We start from the raw sequence: 17,994 nt of genomic DNA, 5'->3' as shown, positions 1-17,994 counted from the left end.
TCAATGGGGCAAGGAGACGTATTTAAGCCCCAATTTAGTAAAAACTACAAATGTACTTCTTATACAAGAACACTTTACTTTAGCCAAGCAGCGGCACATGCTGGCATAGAGCGCAGTGAACCCAGGTTCTTCCACAGCCCTGCTGAAGACCATGTCCACCACACTCTGGAGCCTCTCCTCGCTGTTGATGGGGAGGTGGGCCATTTGCTCCACCAGCTTGTCCAATTTCTCCGGCATTACTTTGTTTAGGATGCCGCGGACCTTGCGGAGGACTTCCTGAACGGCCATAAAGAAACAAACAAAATTCAGATTGGAACTTTGCCTGTTCAGCTGTAAGTCTGACACACTCTTACAGCTGTTAGTCACTGGTCACTGTGCATTAGCGATCTCACCTGTGTCTCCTGGATCTCTGGCTCCATATTGCCAGGCTGCCTCTTCCTGGCTGGCTTCCAGGCATTCTCTGCCTCTTTCAGCCGTATCTTTTCACCCGAAGATTTCTCAGCGATGATACTGAGCGGTTGTTTGTGCTGCAGAGTAAATTCGCTAGACTGAGAGAGCGAGAGAGGAGAAAAACATGACACTCAAGCTGCTGTCCAATCACAACGACCAAGTCAACAGGTGGTGGAAAGGCCTGAGCTGACACTGATCTCATTATCTTTAAAAGTTACCAGACTACAACAAGCTGAACTAATGCTATCAACTGCTCTACAACAATAAAATATCCTTGTCTAAATATAAAGTAGTTACAAGATGTACAGGGTCTACTTACACTTTGGCATTTATTAGCAATATGCGCCTGTGTGACAGGCAAAGACAAAGAGAGCAGGTCTGTCTTTTTGTCCATTTCTGAAGTTTTATATCTCACCTCAGCTAACTGTCTCCCTAATTTCTCCTTAGGTAGCTCAGCCAAGTTGTGACTCTCCTCAGGTCCCTTGGAATTGACCTGGGAGTCCCCTGCACCACTCAGCAACTTCTCTGAAGCCTCATTCAACTCAGAAGAGTCACTGGCTGCAGTCTGTAGGAGTTTAGCAGATAGAGCTGGTGGGGCACAGTTTTTCTTGCTGGGAGAAGTGGTTTCCACAGCACTTGGAGCGGGTTCAGGTTCCAGGGCCTGAACAGAGCAGTGGGTGTCCTCCTCTCTGGGCAAAATCCAATTATGCTGGACACACAAAAACAGAGGGATTCAAGTACAAGGCAAGGCAGCTGACATAAGCATCTCAATCTATATTCTTAAACCTAAATGTACTCCTAAATCCAGAATAAATACACTTTCTATACAAACTGTAGAACACATGCTACAATTGCAACTAACACCCCCATACACGCACTCACCAGTCTGAGTTCCATCACGTGACGTAGCATGATGCGTGTCTCCAATGGCACCTTCACGTCATTCGGAATTTTTGAAATGATGTGGAAACAGTAGTCCATCTGGGGCTGTCCATTGAGGTTCAACAGAGGTCACACAAGGTCATGGTTGGTTCTCCATTTTCATATCATCTCATATATTACAAATGACTTAACCAGGCAATGCCATTATTACCAAATCCGTTTAGACAAAGATACCATAAGGAATAATGTTTCTGCAATCAGCACATTACACCAAGCGATTTACATCTTATGGTTAGAATGGCTTTGACTTTAAGAGATTTAGGGCAGATAATGTGTCAGAAATGAACTCAAAGGAAAAATTCTTAAAGGTGCTTACCACAACTTCTGCACCATCTTTTCTGGATAATGAACGAAGAGAGATGCCAAATACCTAATATTTACCATCCCCCTCATGCCTCTGTACTAGTCATAACTCAAAGGTCACTTACCTTCATTTTTGGGGTGTCCAGGTCTTTGCCAACAGCCGTTAACAAAGTGGAGAGACACACTGCACTCTCTTTACTAAGGCTCCGCAGCAGCTTCACCACGCATCCAAGCACCACGCTCTCAGAAATCATGTTCATCTTAAACAGTTCGCTGATGAACCTGATGTTTCCGGTGGAGCGGCAGAGAGCTCTCTCTTTAGCTTTTGCGAGGTCCTTCTCAAGCTGCTCCTGCTCGTGCGCCTGAGTCAGGATGAGGGAGAGAAAGAGGAGCAGGGTGTCACAAACACTTACCATCATTCCAAATGGCTCAACACCATCCACAAAGTCTCAAAAAGTCATATCACTGAAGTCCCCCATTAAGTCTTGGACTTTTAACAAGGACTGAGCTCTACGTCTTAGCGTTCTTAAGGACGGGTACCGTTGTTGCCAAGTCCAGCTGCCTCTTCTTCTTCATCACGACCGGGTCGTGGACCTCGTCCCTTTCGAACTCCGCCTTGCATCGTCTCAGGAGGAGTCCGTGGAAAGTCACCGACCTCCCGGGCTGGTAGGCCACAGGTACTTCAAGCTGCAATTCACAAAGACAGAATGAGAGACAGGAATATGCAGGACGGAGAACAAGTGTATGGTGGAGACAAATATGTTTGCTTTTTGCTTCAGAGAGTCTTGTTCCAGACGTGCTGGCGAAGGCAAGGATCTGAACGACTCTGCCTGAATGCCGTTGGGTTCATGGTCCCACCTGGGCGACAGCCAGTTATGCTGAACACAGAGATACACAAAGAGGTGAATGCTTAGGAAAAACACATCAATTACACATACATGTACACTCCTGAACCCATATGTAACCACAAAACTGCTAAACACTTTCAACTCTGAAACTCTTCATACACATTCAAAACAAATGGCAGAAGAAGGTTATGTCACTTTGAGTCAGTTTTGTCACATGAATCAGAATGATTCAATATTTGTATCCAATTTTCAAACAAAGCAGTTATATGCAATTGTAGACTCCTATAGAGGTTGTAGTACGCCTGTTTGTGTGATTGTGTATACATATTTATACATGCAGGACTTGGAGCAAGTTCACATTACAAGTCTATCTCCTATTACAAAACATACCTTAGCCAGGGAGTGACACATTTTAGCAAATACATTACATATGGCTGTCTCCTCCATGGCCTTCTCATGGATGACAGCCACCAGCATTTGCAGCTTCTCCTCAGTGTTCACCGAAAGGGCCATCAGACGAACCATTAACTCTTCAAATTTGCTGGCCGTCACTTTGTCCAGGATAATGTTCACCTTATGGAGAAGCTTCTGCAAAGTCCCAAAAAATTCAACTTATAACCTCATCTACAAGTCTTACACACTGTTGTTTGCCGCTGGTCACTGCACATGGGCGACCTCACCTGTGTTTTTTGGTGCACTCCATAGCCTGTGACACATTCCTTCAGGACTGTCTTTTTCCCTTCCATTTTTTCAGTCACACATTCACCGGGAACAACCGTGGGCACCTGCTGTGTGCCAAAGTTGGTGAACTGAGAGAATGAGAGGAGAGAAGAACACTCAGGCTCTTGTCCAGCTGTGCAGTAAACTGTGATAAGCTGGGTCAATTCAACTGTATTAGAATGACTACATTTACTTGTGCAGTTTTAACAAACAGATTATATATGAATATAAACATGTTAAACCTGGTTTGGGGTGTGTGTGTGCATGTGAGTGAGTTTGCATATCTCCATGGTGTCATAACTAACTTCAGGTCTCTGGCCGTCTGCTGCTGGTTTGAAAAGGTCGGCGAAAGTGCGCATGTCTTTCAGCCCCTTTGAATTGATTCTGGCTGCAGCATCGGCCACTGGGGAGGCTAGCACCTTGGCGAGATCAATAGAAAACTTCAGCCTTTTGTACTGATTCTTAGCAAGTCTAAAATACTTTTGCTTCTGCTTTGTAAGTCACCAAGAACTGTCGACCTCACCTGTGTTTTTTTCATGTCCTCATCATGGGAAACGTCGCTAATAATTCCTGAGCTCATTATAAGTTGCGATTTTGGCATCTACGATAGGACAATATAAATAAATAGATAGATAGATAGATAGATAGATAGATAGATAGATAGATAGATAGATAGATAGATAGATAGATAGATAGATAGACAGATTTCACAGCGTGTTGAGTAAAAACCGTCAAACACACCTTACCTATTTCTCAGTAAATGAATGGCACCGTGTCCGTCGATTGAAGTCGCTCTGCTTCTATGAAACGTTTTGCTTCGATCTTGAAAGCTATGCACTTTTCATCGCCTACAGCTTTATTACGAACTCTAGAATAGAATCTTAACGTCACGTCACAATCACCTTTAATTCCATATAGTTTTAGTATGTTTTTTAGCGGAAGAATAACCACTTGATGAATAAACAAACAAATAAGAACGATTTCTTTATTGATTTTTTATCAAAATCAATTCATTTCCCTGCTTTTTTAATCGCTTGGCTACAGTCTTCCATAAATTCAAGTTGCATTGCACATTCATAACAAATACATAACAACTTCTTTAACACTTTTGTTTTTAAACTGTCAGGTAAACATGCACGCGCACACCATCACAGCGTCTTCCACACGAACATTTTAAAAACACATGTAGCACAGTGAGACATTATGTAATCCGTTCTTTCTTTAAATTCAGCAGACGAGTTTGGAGTCGACAGCCCATATAAATATTCCGTACAATTCTTTGTTGTTTATTACCAGCAAGTTCATTGGCGCCCAGTAGGTGGCAGTGGCGCACTAGGTAGTGCTCCGCGTGTTGCTAGTCACGGGGTATCGAGCGAATTCATTACTATGCTGAGATTCTCCGTGTTAGCTCTATGCTAAGCACTTGTGCAGCCATTCACCAAGTTTATAAAATATATCTGTGTGTATTTTCAGGTGAGCTGGTGATGTCTGAGTGAACTAATTTACCGTGATGGTGTGGTAGTCCTTGTTTGTGTTTACCGTGTTAAACGTTAAATGTTTTCTAGACGGTACCGTATTGATTAGTACAGTAATTCTCGGGCTGGCGGCTAGCACAAATGTGAAATGAATGAAAATGGCTCGTGTGAGTGTACATTTCATTGTGGTGAATGAGAACGTGAGTGAATATGTGTGTTTTTCTTTCACCTGTTGGATAATAACTGTGCAAAAGACCTGTTGTTTTGCTTGATGAATGGTGTCTGTTTAAAGCTAATTAGAAACAAAACATGTATTGAATGTTAACAGAAGTAGCGAATTCTTTACTATGAGATTCTCCGTGTTAGCTCTATGCTAAGCACTTGTGCAGCCATTCACCAAGTTTATAAAATATATCTGTGTGTATTTTCAGACATTTATTAAATCATTAAATATGTGGCACCAACACAACCGTTGGCCTAGTGTTTGAGTCCGCTACACACACACACACACACATACGCAAAAATAGAAAATGCCTACAACCTCAATAGTTTACTTTCAGTAATTACGATAAAGACAGGTGCTTTTTTTTGGGAGGAGTCGATGAAACCCAAAATAAAAATGTACAAAGGGAATGTGTGACATTCAGTAGCATTAAGCTACATTCGACATGGACTGCTTTGATCGTGCTAATAAGAAAACTTCCGATTCCATTAAAATAACCTTCCTACTGCAATACACAAGCTCAGCTAATTAAACAGAACAATGTATGTCGTGTTTTGTCATCGTCATTTAATTCAAAGCAAATGTTTCAGATATCTGATGACTTCCCTTGTGACTTCATTACCACATAAACATGTAGCTACATTTACACCGCGGGACATAACGACCATTTCCGATTATTTATTTATTTATTCATTCATTCATTTATTTATTTACATATGTCCGATTTTCGTTCCTGCCTGTCTACTTCTTTTGAAATGTCCAATATCGTGTTCACATTAACACTAGAAGCGCCGAGCGCCGGTCATTTGAACGCTGTGACGTCTCACTAGAAGCGCCGTGCTGGTTTGACCTACTAGGCAGGACGCAAAAGCAGTTGTAATTAAAGAAAAGTTTAATGTCTTCCAGGCGGGTAGATACAGTACACAGGTACTAAGTAAAACATAAACACGGAACACGATAAGGAAGTTACAGATATACAGAGAGAGATAATGAACAGATGAGCCGGTTATTAGTAGACCGGTGTTACACCCAAGTCTGTGACCATCGAATTCTGTTACCCTAGTGAGCGCTGTTGCTACTGGGCAGCTTCAAATCGCTCGCACAGACAAGTTCGTTACGCAAACAGCGTAAGCTCATAGACTGTAAACAAACAGTGCGGAGTTATTTGTTTACAAATGCTGGTTTATCACATCATGAAGTACGGAAGCCATGAGATGCTGTGGATTTATATTTAATTTCTCGTGATAACGTGTTATTTTTCTTTGTTTCCTCGACTGGATGTCATTATCATGAAATGACGAAACTATAAACAATTCACCGTTTTCCCGAGAAATCGAGTAAATTATGTCATTATCACGGGAAAACAAATTTCGGTATTTCGTGACAATGACTTAAATAACTCGAGTAAACACAGAAGAATAACGCGTTATCCATAATAAAGGCTTAGCTGCTTGTTAGATTAAATGCTGTTGATCGTGAAACCCAGCTGAGCCCCCTGCTGTTTTGTCATTCTTTATATTGTCTACTTGTTGTGTTCTCATTTTCATTATCGCTGTGCTGTTTGTAATTTGCCCACTGGGTTGGCACCTATTGCAGTGGCGACTCCTGCCAAATCTCTCAGGGGGGGCAATGGTTGCGATGATGGCTAAGGTGACCCGTTCAACGGGTAAATTAACATTTAGCTAACTAGACATTGTCACATTGCATTGTGCAAATTAGTAAAGGCAAATATTTTAGTATTAATGAAAAATAAATTGACTCTCACAATCATCAGATTCAGTTATCACATCCTACATTTTATTTTAGATACAGCAAATCCAGAATTATGAGCAATGGCACTTGGGCTGATAATGTGGAATGAATAAAACTATTTAACTATTGGGAAGATACAATAAGTGCACTCACATAAATCATTGTTAAGTTGAAGTGTGAAGTTAAGTTAAAGTTTTTGCATTATCATTTTTTATGTCATTATATAATTTGTATCACAAAGCTTTTGTAACAAACCATTAAAACACCTCATTGTAAATGAATGCATTGTTTTTACTAATATCATAACATGTCTGTTGCACTATGCAGTGGTACTAAATGGTGCATTTATATTACATTCGTGGAAAAATTGTTTTAGTTATACATGGGAAGGGCAGAGTCACCTGAAATGGTTTGGGTGGTGTGTCAGACATTTTCTCCCATATTATAATAGGGTCACATATTCTGACGACAGCTGTCAGAATATGTGACCCCTCGTGCCAAGGTCAGGCTGTTGACCAGAGTGATGACAGGTTTTTGGTCATACAAAGGGAGGTAAAAGAAGTCACCTGAAATGGTTTGGGTGGTGTGTCAGGCATTTTCTCCTAAGTTACAGTGGGGTCACATATTCTGATGGCCTAAAGTTGTCAGCGTGAGGTCAGATTAGTAAATTGTAGGTTCCGTAAGAAATGCAACAATAGGCTACTCTGCAAGTTCGGTGTTACACATCAAGATTATTTAAAGCCCAATATCACAGTTTACAGTCTCAAAGGGCTTTACATGGATTAAAACAACCAGCATTAAATCAACAGCATTTAATCTGACAAGCAGCTAAGCCTTTATTATGGAAGGTCTGAGATGCCATCAGTTCACATTCAAATTTTGACTCCGTTTTCTCGTCATAACGCATTATTCTCCTGTGTTTACTCGAGATCTCGAGTATTTAAGTCATTATCACAAAATAACGAAACTTTGTTTTCCCGTGATAATGACATAATTAATGCAATATCTCGGGAAAACGGTGAATTGTTTATTTAGTTTCGTCATTTCGTGATAATGACATCAATAAGTCCACATCTCGAAGGGTAAAGGAGTTTTTTCAAAGTTTACGGGGTACAGGAGTTTTTGTTGTTGTTGCGCCCCGTTTTCAAAACACCCACTCAGAATCTAAGGTTGAGTCCTGTCCAGTCAGTTTTCTGTGCGTGCACGGCGTAGACTGACAGTAACCAATAGCATTGTATGCAACTGCAGCGTGAAATGTGCTTTGGGGAAGGGGTTACTTGTATCTAGGAGACGCAAGTCACAAAAGGATTACAGAAGTTGGACTCCGTATTCTGTTGATAGTGTGCATTTTGAACATGGCTTGAAAAAGAACACTTGAGTTTTCGAACGGACCGCGGAGTGGAGAGGCTAGTGCGCCGGGAATATCCAATTATTCCAACGCCGAGTCGCCGAGTACTAATTTTGCTTCCACAGGAAGCTGTGCGGAGAATGCATAATGCTGAAAACACGCACAGATATGATCCACAGACAAGGTAACACAACCTGTTGTTGGTAGGCTATATCATGGCGATTATTTCATAACAGCACCTGGAATTCTAAACGAACTTTTAATTAATCTTCCTTTCTTCTCCACTTTTTTTCTCTCCAGCATCCTGCAAGACCTACTGAGATTATTGGAACGAGTTACAGGATGAACCAAGAAGAGAATCTGGAGAACAAAGAGGGGGGCAGGATCGCCGCTCGAACGAGGCAAAGGAGGAGAAGAGTAAGTCAAAACCTAATCATTTCCCAAGTAGTTCTTCGACTTTTTCCTCCATTTGCTATTTTCAGTGATCTAATTTCTCTTTTTACCGTGTTTTGCAGCTCCACAAGGCCAGAGTCAGTGTTCTTGAAACTGAGGAAGAGGCTGCCACATGGAAGACTGTGTAGCGGACTCAAACACAAGGCCAACGGTTGTGCTAGTGCCACATATTTAATGATTTAATAAAGGCCTGAAAATACACACAGAGATATTTTATAATCTCGATCAATGGCTGCACAAGTGCTTAGCATAGAGCTAACACGGAGAATCTCGGCATAGTAATGAATTCGTTACTTCTGTTAACATTCAATACAGGTTTTTGTTTCTCACTAGCTGTAAACAGACACCATTCATCAAACAAAATAACAGGTCTTTTGCACCGTTATTATCCAACAGGTGAAAGAAAAACACACATATTCACTCACGTTCTCATTCACCACAATGAAATGTACACTCACACGAGCCATTTTCATTCATTTCACATTTGCGCTAGCCGCCAGCCCGAGAATTACTGTACTAATCAATACGGTACCGTCTAGAAAACATTTAACGTTTAACACGGTAAACACAAACAAGGATTACTACACCATCACGGTAAATTAGTTCACTCAAACATCACCAGCTCACCTGTAAATACACACGGATATATTTTATAAACTCGGTCAATGGCCGCAAAAGTGCTTAGAGCTAACACGGAGAATCTCAGCATAGTAGTGAATTTGCTCGATACCCCGTGACAAGCAAGACGTGAGGCACTACCTAGTGCGCCACTGCCACCTACTGGGCGCCAGTGAACTTGCTGGTAATAAAGAACAAGAACTGTACGGAGTACATATACATATGGGCTGTCGACTCCAAACTCATCTGCTGAACTGAAAGAAAGACGGATTACATAATGTCTCGCTGTGCTACAACTGCATCAGTAGATATCATTTCTGAAGAGGACGACGCCATCTTGGATGGAAGGCCAGCGTGGGTCCTCCCTCGCACAGAGTTGTCTGCACTGTGTGGGGTGCTACAGAATAGACTGGACAAAGAGCAAAACTATGTTGTGTATCACCATGCACGAGTTGGTGCGGATAGATTTGCAATGAAGACCACAGAAGCTGGGTTGCTCTTGGCAATGCTCAACATTTAGTGTTTCATTTATGTTCCCAAAAAGCATTTATATTATATACTATTGTAAGAGCCATATATTGTTATTGTTATTTGTTTATATTGTTTTGTTTGAATTAGGCCATTTTTTGTGCTGCCTGTAAATTGTGGAGTCGGGATTAGTGCAAACGGTGGATTGTGATTGGTTGATTGTGGATCCTCTGGTGCGCATGTGTGGGATCAGGTTGGTAAGAAAGTTTGGACGCCGCTTCAAAGTGAATGCTTTTCTTAGACATGTGCGCACATTATAGCAAACAGCTTTTTGACCGCTCTTCTGTAAAATTACAACGACTTTGATTGACGAAACTGAAAATAAACGACGCCGACATTCACCGGGACTTGGTTGTGTGTTGCATGCTTCAAGGCTCTGGTGAATGATAAAAGTTACAAGTGGATACAGATGCGAGTCAGAATTACCTTTTGTGCCCACGTGAAAGAAGTGGTTTAATTTTAACGAACACAAAACGAAATTTTGCCACTATATTCAAGTCAAAAAGCTGTTTGCTATAATGTGCGCACATGTCTAAGAAAAGCATTCATAGTATATTCTTTCTAATGTATTATATTCTCTCTCTCTCTATATATAAATATGTCTATTTTTCAATATGCCTTATAATTTATATTATACTACATTATACTTTATTTATAATAAAATTTGTGTAATTCATTTTTGTTTAAGTTAAGTTTAAGTGATTGCATACAAGCCCAGTTCTCTAACCTTTAAACCATAGTCTGGCAAATAGATGGTCAGCCATCTATACAATCTACCTATGAACATAAAACAACGCCGCCAGTAATAATAATATTAATAATAATAACAACAACAATAATATTTATAATATAAACCATATGAAATCATGTCCGGGGGGGCACAATAGACCAATGGGGAACGGTTTTAGAGGCGGGGCAAGACATTGCTCCACCAATCCAAAGTAAGACTTTTGACCGATTGCAGGATACCTGGTGGCCCGAGGTGTGAAGTGCAAATGTTCCCTTGCAAGCACCCCCAAGGGATTATTCACCATGGCAACTATGGGCTATAGGCAGACCCCCAAACCTGGCACATATTTAGGAGTATTCTATGCTGCGGAGTATCCGGGAATATACAGGAGTATTCCAGTGCGGATACACCTCTTTTCACGCAGTGGAAGTGCACACACTGTTTATTTGGACATGATCACTTCTTACTGAAACAATTATATTACATCAGAGCAAGCATTCTGATTACACGATCAGCTTATCCTCCGTCTTGACTGAAGAGAGACCTGGGAAGGGGGCGTGGCTTATAGTCCCTCTTGAGTAATCTGATTGGTGTATTCAAAAATCCTAGCTGTAACGTCCCACGAAGGCAAGCAACCATAACCCGCTAATTTCGTTCTACAGTTAAAAGGCAGCTTTACAGTTACCGCCTGCAATTAGCCTTTGTTCACAGGAAAAAAAGTTTGCTCTGGTAAGGTACTTGGAAGATAATTATCGGGCTGTTCTTCCCATTTCTCGTATAAAAAATTTCGATTTCGACAAAACTACCAAGTACTGGGTGTTTGGACGACGGAGCCTACCACGAAGGCCAGGTTTTGCTACTGGTAAGCTACTCATTGCATTAAGTGTTTAACATATCTTACTTAACTTACTTTAGCTTACTCGACGCTGCCTGATTGTTTAAATAAAGTCAGATGAGGGAAAATTCGGAATTGCAAGAAATATACTCGGAATTCCAAAAAATAAGGTCGGGATTCTGAGAAAAAGTCGGAATTGAGAAAAATAAAGCAAAAAGAATTTTGTAATGTGGCGGGAACGGGCTTCCGTAGTTCAACGGTTGAGACTTTGCGTCTTTTTGTTAAATTCAGATCAGGCGACCAGTCTGATGAGAATTGTTAACTTTAGGTAAAAAGCTACATTTTCTACGTTAGTTCTTCTAAGTGAAGTCTTTTGAAACCCAGATCCTTTAAAGTAATTCTTTTAGAAAAGCTGCTCACGAAAAGTTCTCTCATTGATCAGCCAGTAAATAGTTAGTATGGGAGGTAATCCATGCCAAAATACAAATGAAAATGAAAACGGTAAAATGAAAGTTCAAACCCCGGTTTGACATTTCTTTTTCAAAACCTGTGCGCACATATCCTGGCATTTAATTTTCGACATGAACGCGCTGTATCTGCCAAAATGAAAATGCAAAGCAGCATTGCGTTTTCGTTTCCCAGTTTGCCTTTTCATTTTCTGAGTAAAACGAAGTCTTAATCCTGACAATTCGCTAACTTAGCTCACTCGCTGTCTCTGAGAATGCATCCGCCTTTGTTACTTCTATTAGGCTTTCGGGCACTTTCGCGGTCACGTGTTTTCCACTCTTAAGGTCCGTGTGTTCGGTAACGCCCATTTCTCAGTAACATATATTTGGCAGGATATGTGCGTACAGGTATTGAAAAAGAAATGTCAAAGCGGGGTTGGAACTTTCATTTTACGGTTTTCATTTTCATTTTAATTTTGGCATGGATGACTTCCCATAAGTTAGCAAGTGTGCTGATAAATTAATTTATACATGATGTAACATTTAGCCCGGCATTTAATGTCTTGGTTCAAACTAATCTTATCTTAGAGGAGTACTTTGTCTTAACCTCATTTTCCTCTACCTCTGTTCTGTTGTATCATGTATCTGTCTTATCCTGATAGGAAATGTGTGTAAATAAAGAGCAGTTTTGCATGAGAGTGTGTATACTCTTGATTAATTTGATGATTATCTTAATGAGGGTGTATGCATTTACTCACACGGTTCTTTGCGATTCTAATAATTATAATAATCAGGATGCGTGTAATTAGTCAGGAGACAAGTGACAAGATGGCCACTGATGAAACGGAGATGTCGTCCACGTCTGTGGGGCAGTCGTGTGGAGTTCTTCCTGAATCACATGACACAGGTAGGAAACACTCACCTGTTTCACTGAGTGTCCTCCTTCTGTATTCTGGTCCTCTCTGTGCTTGTGTAGGTTGGTAGGTTGGCGTGTGTGTGTACAGTTTGTGTGTTTGTGTTGTAGAGCTGCTGAAGACAGGCGTGATGAAAGAGGAGATCTCACAGTCAAACGGTTACACCCGAGGAAGAGACTCGTCCAACAGACCTAGCATCAAATACACTGAGGAGGAGAAACCCATAGACAAAGACTGTCTGTGTAGGACAAGATCTCTGGGACTCTTTGTCTTTCTGCATGTAAAGGGTGCAGTGGTTAAAAGCAGAAGTCAAACACTCCCCAGTTTCTACAACATCATAATGTTTTTGACTGATGCATGTTTGGTAGATATTTGGTTTTTAAGCACTCTCAGGAAAATTCAAAATGTTTTCCGTCATCAGCCGCTGAAAATGAAAAGTAAAAACGGGCACGATAGAGTTAAATGTCAGTGTGAATGCTGAACTGTGTCTCTATACTGATGGTCCCATACCCAGATAGTATTGGGTCTTATCAGACTGTGAGGACTGCCCTGTTAGGGTTAGGGTTAGTAGGGTTAGTGTTATTTAGAGTGTCTTTTAGTCTGACTGAAGTCTATTGTTGTTGTTATTTAGAGTGTCTTTTAGTCTGACTGAAGTCTATTGTTGTTATTTATATTTTTCTCCTTATTTCCCCAGACTGTGAGGATTGCCGGTCTTTCTTCATTGGTAAATGTGAGGTGCATGGCCCCTCCACGTTCATCCCCGACACCCCCGTGCCCATAGGGGTCACGGAAAGAGCCAGACGCACCCTTCCCTCAGGACTAGAGGTCAGGAGGTCAAGCATCCTGGGTGGTGAGTGAACCTATTAATTAATGATATAAGAAGGTTTTCAGTTGGCATTCACTGGGGCTCTGTGCAGTGAAGCCAAATTCCTATTTCATTGCATTTACCGATGTTCTGTGTCATCAGCCGCTGGTAGGAGCTTCAACAAATTATTTTACGCTCATCTCAATTCAGAGAACTTCACGCTCTATCAGACCTCTGACATAAACCTGGAATTGGTCATAAAATGTGCAGTGAAAGACTGTATACTTAACAAATCAACATTTATGAAGGAAAAACCTCTTTTCCTTAGCTCTTCAAACGTCAGCAGTGTGAAGATCGTGTTGATGTGAAGAGAGAGAATTTTTCCAACTGGATGAGGTGAGATAGTGAGCACAGATCACTCCTGTTCCTTATTTTTCACATATTTATGTTAAATGTACAGGCGGTGTACATTCATACGTTCAGTGGTAAAACTTAACTGTGTTTTGTATCAGAGGTAACTATATCTCTGAGGAAACCTTGCTGTCCAGTATTTTGGTGTTCAGACATTCTCAGGAATCAAACTTACATCCTTCCAGATACTGGTCTGTTTTCTCTTTACCGCTCACTGAGTGACACCCCCTCACATTCACTGTTCTCACAGACCAGATGAGACCAGAATTTATACAAACACCAATCAGCATGGAGATCCTCTGATCACATGGGTTTTCATATTTGATGCATATATTTTAAGAGCAGGCTGTGCACCCATACATGAATCTTTTCAATGAGGTTTCATATAACAAAACACATGCACAGACACACACACACACACACTCACACAATGCTTTGTAGGGTGAGGAATACTGCCTGTATCCTCAGATACATGTCACATCCACTACCACTTTATGGCACCTGCCAGCTCCCAGGCGTCTCCATGGGAACGTAACAGCGGTAGAGACCTGTGCTGTTCCCTGGATTCACTCATCAATGCTGAACAGAGCGCTGAGTGAGATGGTGGGGAGTGTACACTTGTCTGTTTGACCCTCCCAGGACACAAACCCACCCGATCTCGTGACAACACCCCAACCAGCTAGTGTTACTGCTGGGATTCCTCCTCTATTAGAACATTCCAACTGTGTTAGTCTTTCCTGGCACTTGTTCATGTAAAATTTGGTTCAGTCATGTGTTATTTACATATGTGTCTAATGAGTGTTAAAAGAGTTTTGTTTAATAAGGGGCAGTGAGCATTCCCTTACATCAGAGTCACAAAAACACAAAAACTCCATTTAGAGACGTGACTTTAAATTGATCCTTCACTTATCCATGACTTCACTTATCCATACATTCTTCTTCTCATTTTCTGCCTTAACTTGGTTTTCTCTTGTGCAATGTAAACCTCTTTATCTGCCTCATGTCTCACTCTTGACCTTTTCCCTCATCACTCTCTCTCTCTTTCTCTCTAAGGTATGTGAACTGTGCCCGTAATGATGAAGAGCAGAATCTGGTGGCTCTTCAGTACAAAGGGGGGGTTCTGTTCCGCAGCTGTAGACCCATCGCTGCTGGAGAGGAGCTGCTGGTCTGGTGTGGAGAAGAATATACCAAGGACCAGGACGACCCAGCGGACTGCCACTGGGACAAGACATTTTCCCCTGAGAAAGGTAACAGATGACACCCCCTCTCCCGTTGAGAATGGTTTAGTTGTACTTTAAATTGATGCTGAGGTTAATGTCAGTTTGGTCTTTTAATGTTGTTTATAGATTTTCGTCCAGGCTGTGATATGGTTTTCTGGTCCTGTTGTAGACGTGTCCCTCTCTTTGTTTAGGCCACATTTCCTCACAAAACCTCATTAAGACATGGCATCCTGAAGAGTCCCTGAGTTTACTAAAGACCAGAGAGATTAAATCAGAAGTTCCACTGAGCCCAGAACAGTTATCCTCTGATATTACATTCATTTCAGCACAATCCGCTGTCAACACGAAAAGAAGGCGCTCTTCGTTTGGGAAGAGCTCCCCTGTCAGAAGAGCCCTAACACCTAAACAGAGAGTGACAGGGAAGAACACAACACACTCTTCACGCAGGAAGAGCCTCAGAAGCCAGCTGTGTATCAGAAGACACCAGCGCATTCACACAGGGGAGAAGTCAAACCACTGCTCCCAGTGTGGGAAGAGCTTCAGTTGGTCTAGAAGTTTTAGAAGACACCAGCGCATTCACACAGGGGAGAGGCCATACCACTGCTCCCAGTGTGGGAAGAGCTTCAGTGAATCATCAAATCTTATAAGACACCAGCACATTCACACAGGGGAGAGGCCATACCACTGCTCCCAGTGTGGGCAGAGCTTCAGTCAATCATCAAATCTTATAAGACACCAGCACATTCACACAGGGGAGAGGCCATACCACTGCTCCCAGTGTGGGAAGAGCTTCAGTTGGTCATCAAGTCTTATAAGACACCAGCGCATTCACACAGGGGAAAAGTCATACCACTGCTCCCAGTCTGGGAAGAGCTTCAGTGAATCATCAAGTCTTAGAACACACCAGCGCATTCACACAGGGGAAAAGCCATACCACTGCTCCCAGTGTGGGCAGAGCTTCAGTCAGTCATCAAATCTTATAAGACACCAGCGCATTCACACAGGGGAGAGCCCATACCACTGCTCCCAGTGTGGGAAGAGCTTCAGTAATCCATCAGGTCTTAGAGAACACCAGCGCATTCACACAAGGGAGAGGCCATACCACTGCTCCCAGTGTGGGAAGAGCTTCAGTCAGTCATCAAGTCTTATAAGACACCAGCGCATTCACACAGGGGAGAGGCCATACCAGTGCTCCCAGTGTGGGAAGAACTTCAGTGATTCATCATGTCTTAGAACACACCAGCGCATTCACACAGGGGAGAGGCCATACCAGTGCTCCCAGTGTGGAAAGAGCTTCAGGAATTCATCAGGCCTTAGAACACACCAGTGCATTCACACAGGGGAAAAACTTTACCAGTGCTCCCAGTGTGGGAAGAGCTTCAGCCAATCAGCTGACCTGAACAGGCACAGGTGTACACTGAGGACCGTTTGAGGTGTTGTGATTTTGGACCAGTGTGTTACCTGTTCAGTGGGATTTTGGACCAGTGTGTTAGCTGTTCAGTGCGATTTTGGACCAGTGTATTACCTGGTCAGTGGGAGTTTGGACCAGTGTGTTACCTGGTCAGTGGGATTTTGGACCAGTGTGTTACCTGTTCAGTGGCATTTTGGACCAGTGTGTTACCTGTTCAGTATGAAGAGATGCGTACACATGTCATGTCTTTGTTCTTCAGGTTACATTAGAATGACAGAGGATTCATTTTGTCACTGTTACTGCTAAATACCAAGTTTATTGTTCATGAGTTAATAATTGTGCTTTGATTAAACTGTTAGTGATAGACTTAGGTCAGTTAAAAAAAACAGTACCTAGAAATCAGTTGAGCACAAAAGCAAAAAGTAGAACTATTTCACATGATGCATTTATGTCTGCTGATAATAAATGTAGATTTGAAGCATGTGAGCGAATGTGAATAACTGTCAGCTCTTGTTTTTATGACCAAACTTCAATATTAAATCTTAGGTTCTGACCACTGTTCATTCTGCTCATCTGGGATTGAGATTCCATTCTTTCTTTCTCTCTCGCTCCCTCTCTCTCTCCCTCTCTCTCTCGCTCACCTCTCACTCTTTCTTTCCCCCTCTCTCTGTGTAGCATTTGCTCAGGTTGATGTATCCGTAAACCTTCGAACCAGCCGAGTGTTTTTAATCTCGCCTGGCTACATCCCTTGGCTTTGTGTTGTGTTAAGCTTGAGTGTGTTTTGGGGTTTTGATTTGGGCTTCATTAAGTGCTTCCTCTTGTACCGTTTGAGTGAACAGATCACGGCCCTCTTCTGTTCACACGTTCAGCACTGAAGGCTCATGCTCCCAGGATGAGCCGTCTACCAATAGGATCTTTGGCTTTGGCCGTGGACTAAGCTCTCTGGCCCTGTGGCAGGAATGGCAGGTTTGAATGGCAGGTTTGGGAGGAGCCATTTCCAGCCTCCTAGAGACTGTACCAAGCTCCGGAGACCAACAGTGTGATGTGCTTTGATGGCAGGTTTGTGAGGACTAGCAGTGTGATGTGGTTGAATGGCAGGTTTGGGAGGACTTACAGTGTGAGGTGGTTGTATGGCAGGTTTGGGAGGACTTACAGTATGAGGTGCTTGAATGGCAGGATTCTGATTGATGTAACTGTGGTTCGATTGGTCCAGATGTCAGGAGAACCACTCTTCATTTGCCCTGTTTTTTCATCTCTTTTTGAGGATTTATAACTTTGATTTGTGACTTGTAACAGTCTTGGTGGAACCACAGACTTTGCGGAATGTATCAACATTCCAAAATTCCAACAGAGGCCTGTTCAGGAGGAGTGTTAGCACCATGGACAGTGGCTAACTGTCAGGAGGTGAGACCCTGGACAGCTCCCAGCTCTTAACGTTACTAAAGTTGCTACTGTGTTTATAAGCATGGAGGAGAATCAGCCATACAGCTAGACCAGATGAGGTTATATACAGCTGAGGTCATAAATCCGCAGACTGACGGGAACAACTCCGACACAAATGC

At 42.2% G+C, this 17,994-nt stretch overlaps 2 protein-coding genes across 2 annotated transcripts in view; one reads left to right on the top strand and one right to left on the bottom strand.

Annotated features, from left to right (window-relative positions):
* The window catches only part of LOC115823849 (uncharacterized), a 664,236-nt gene that overhangs the window by 204,676 nt on the left and 441,566 nt on the right, over positions 1 to 17,994 (bottom strand).
* The window catches only part of LOC115824128 (uncharacterized), a 247,675-nt gene that overhangs the window by 105,789 nt on the left and 123,892 nt on the right, over positions 1 to 17,994 (top strand). The window contains 2 exon segments of the mRNA XM_030788234.1: positions 3,371 to 3,403; positions 15,469 to 16,425. Of these exon segments, the coding sequence (XP_030644094.1) occupies positions 3,371 to 3,403; positions 15,469 to 16,425 (990 nt within the window).

Source organism: Chanos chanos, chromosome 11, assembly GCF_902362185.1.
Source record: "Chanos chanos chromosome 11, fChaCha1.1, whole genome shotgun sequence".
Taxonomy (NCBI): Eukaryota; Metazoa; Chordata; class Actinopteri; order Gonorynchiformes; family Chanidae; genus Chanos; species Chanos chanos.
This window is presented reverse-complemented; position numbering and strand designations above follow the sequence as displayed.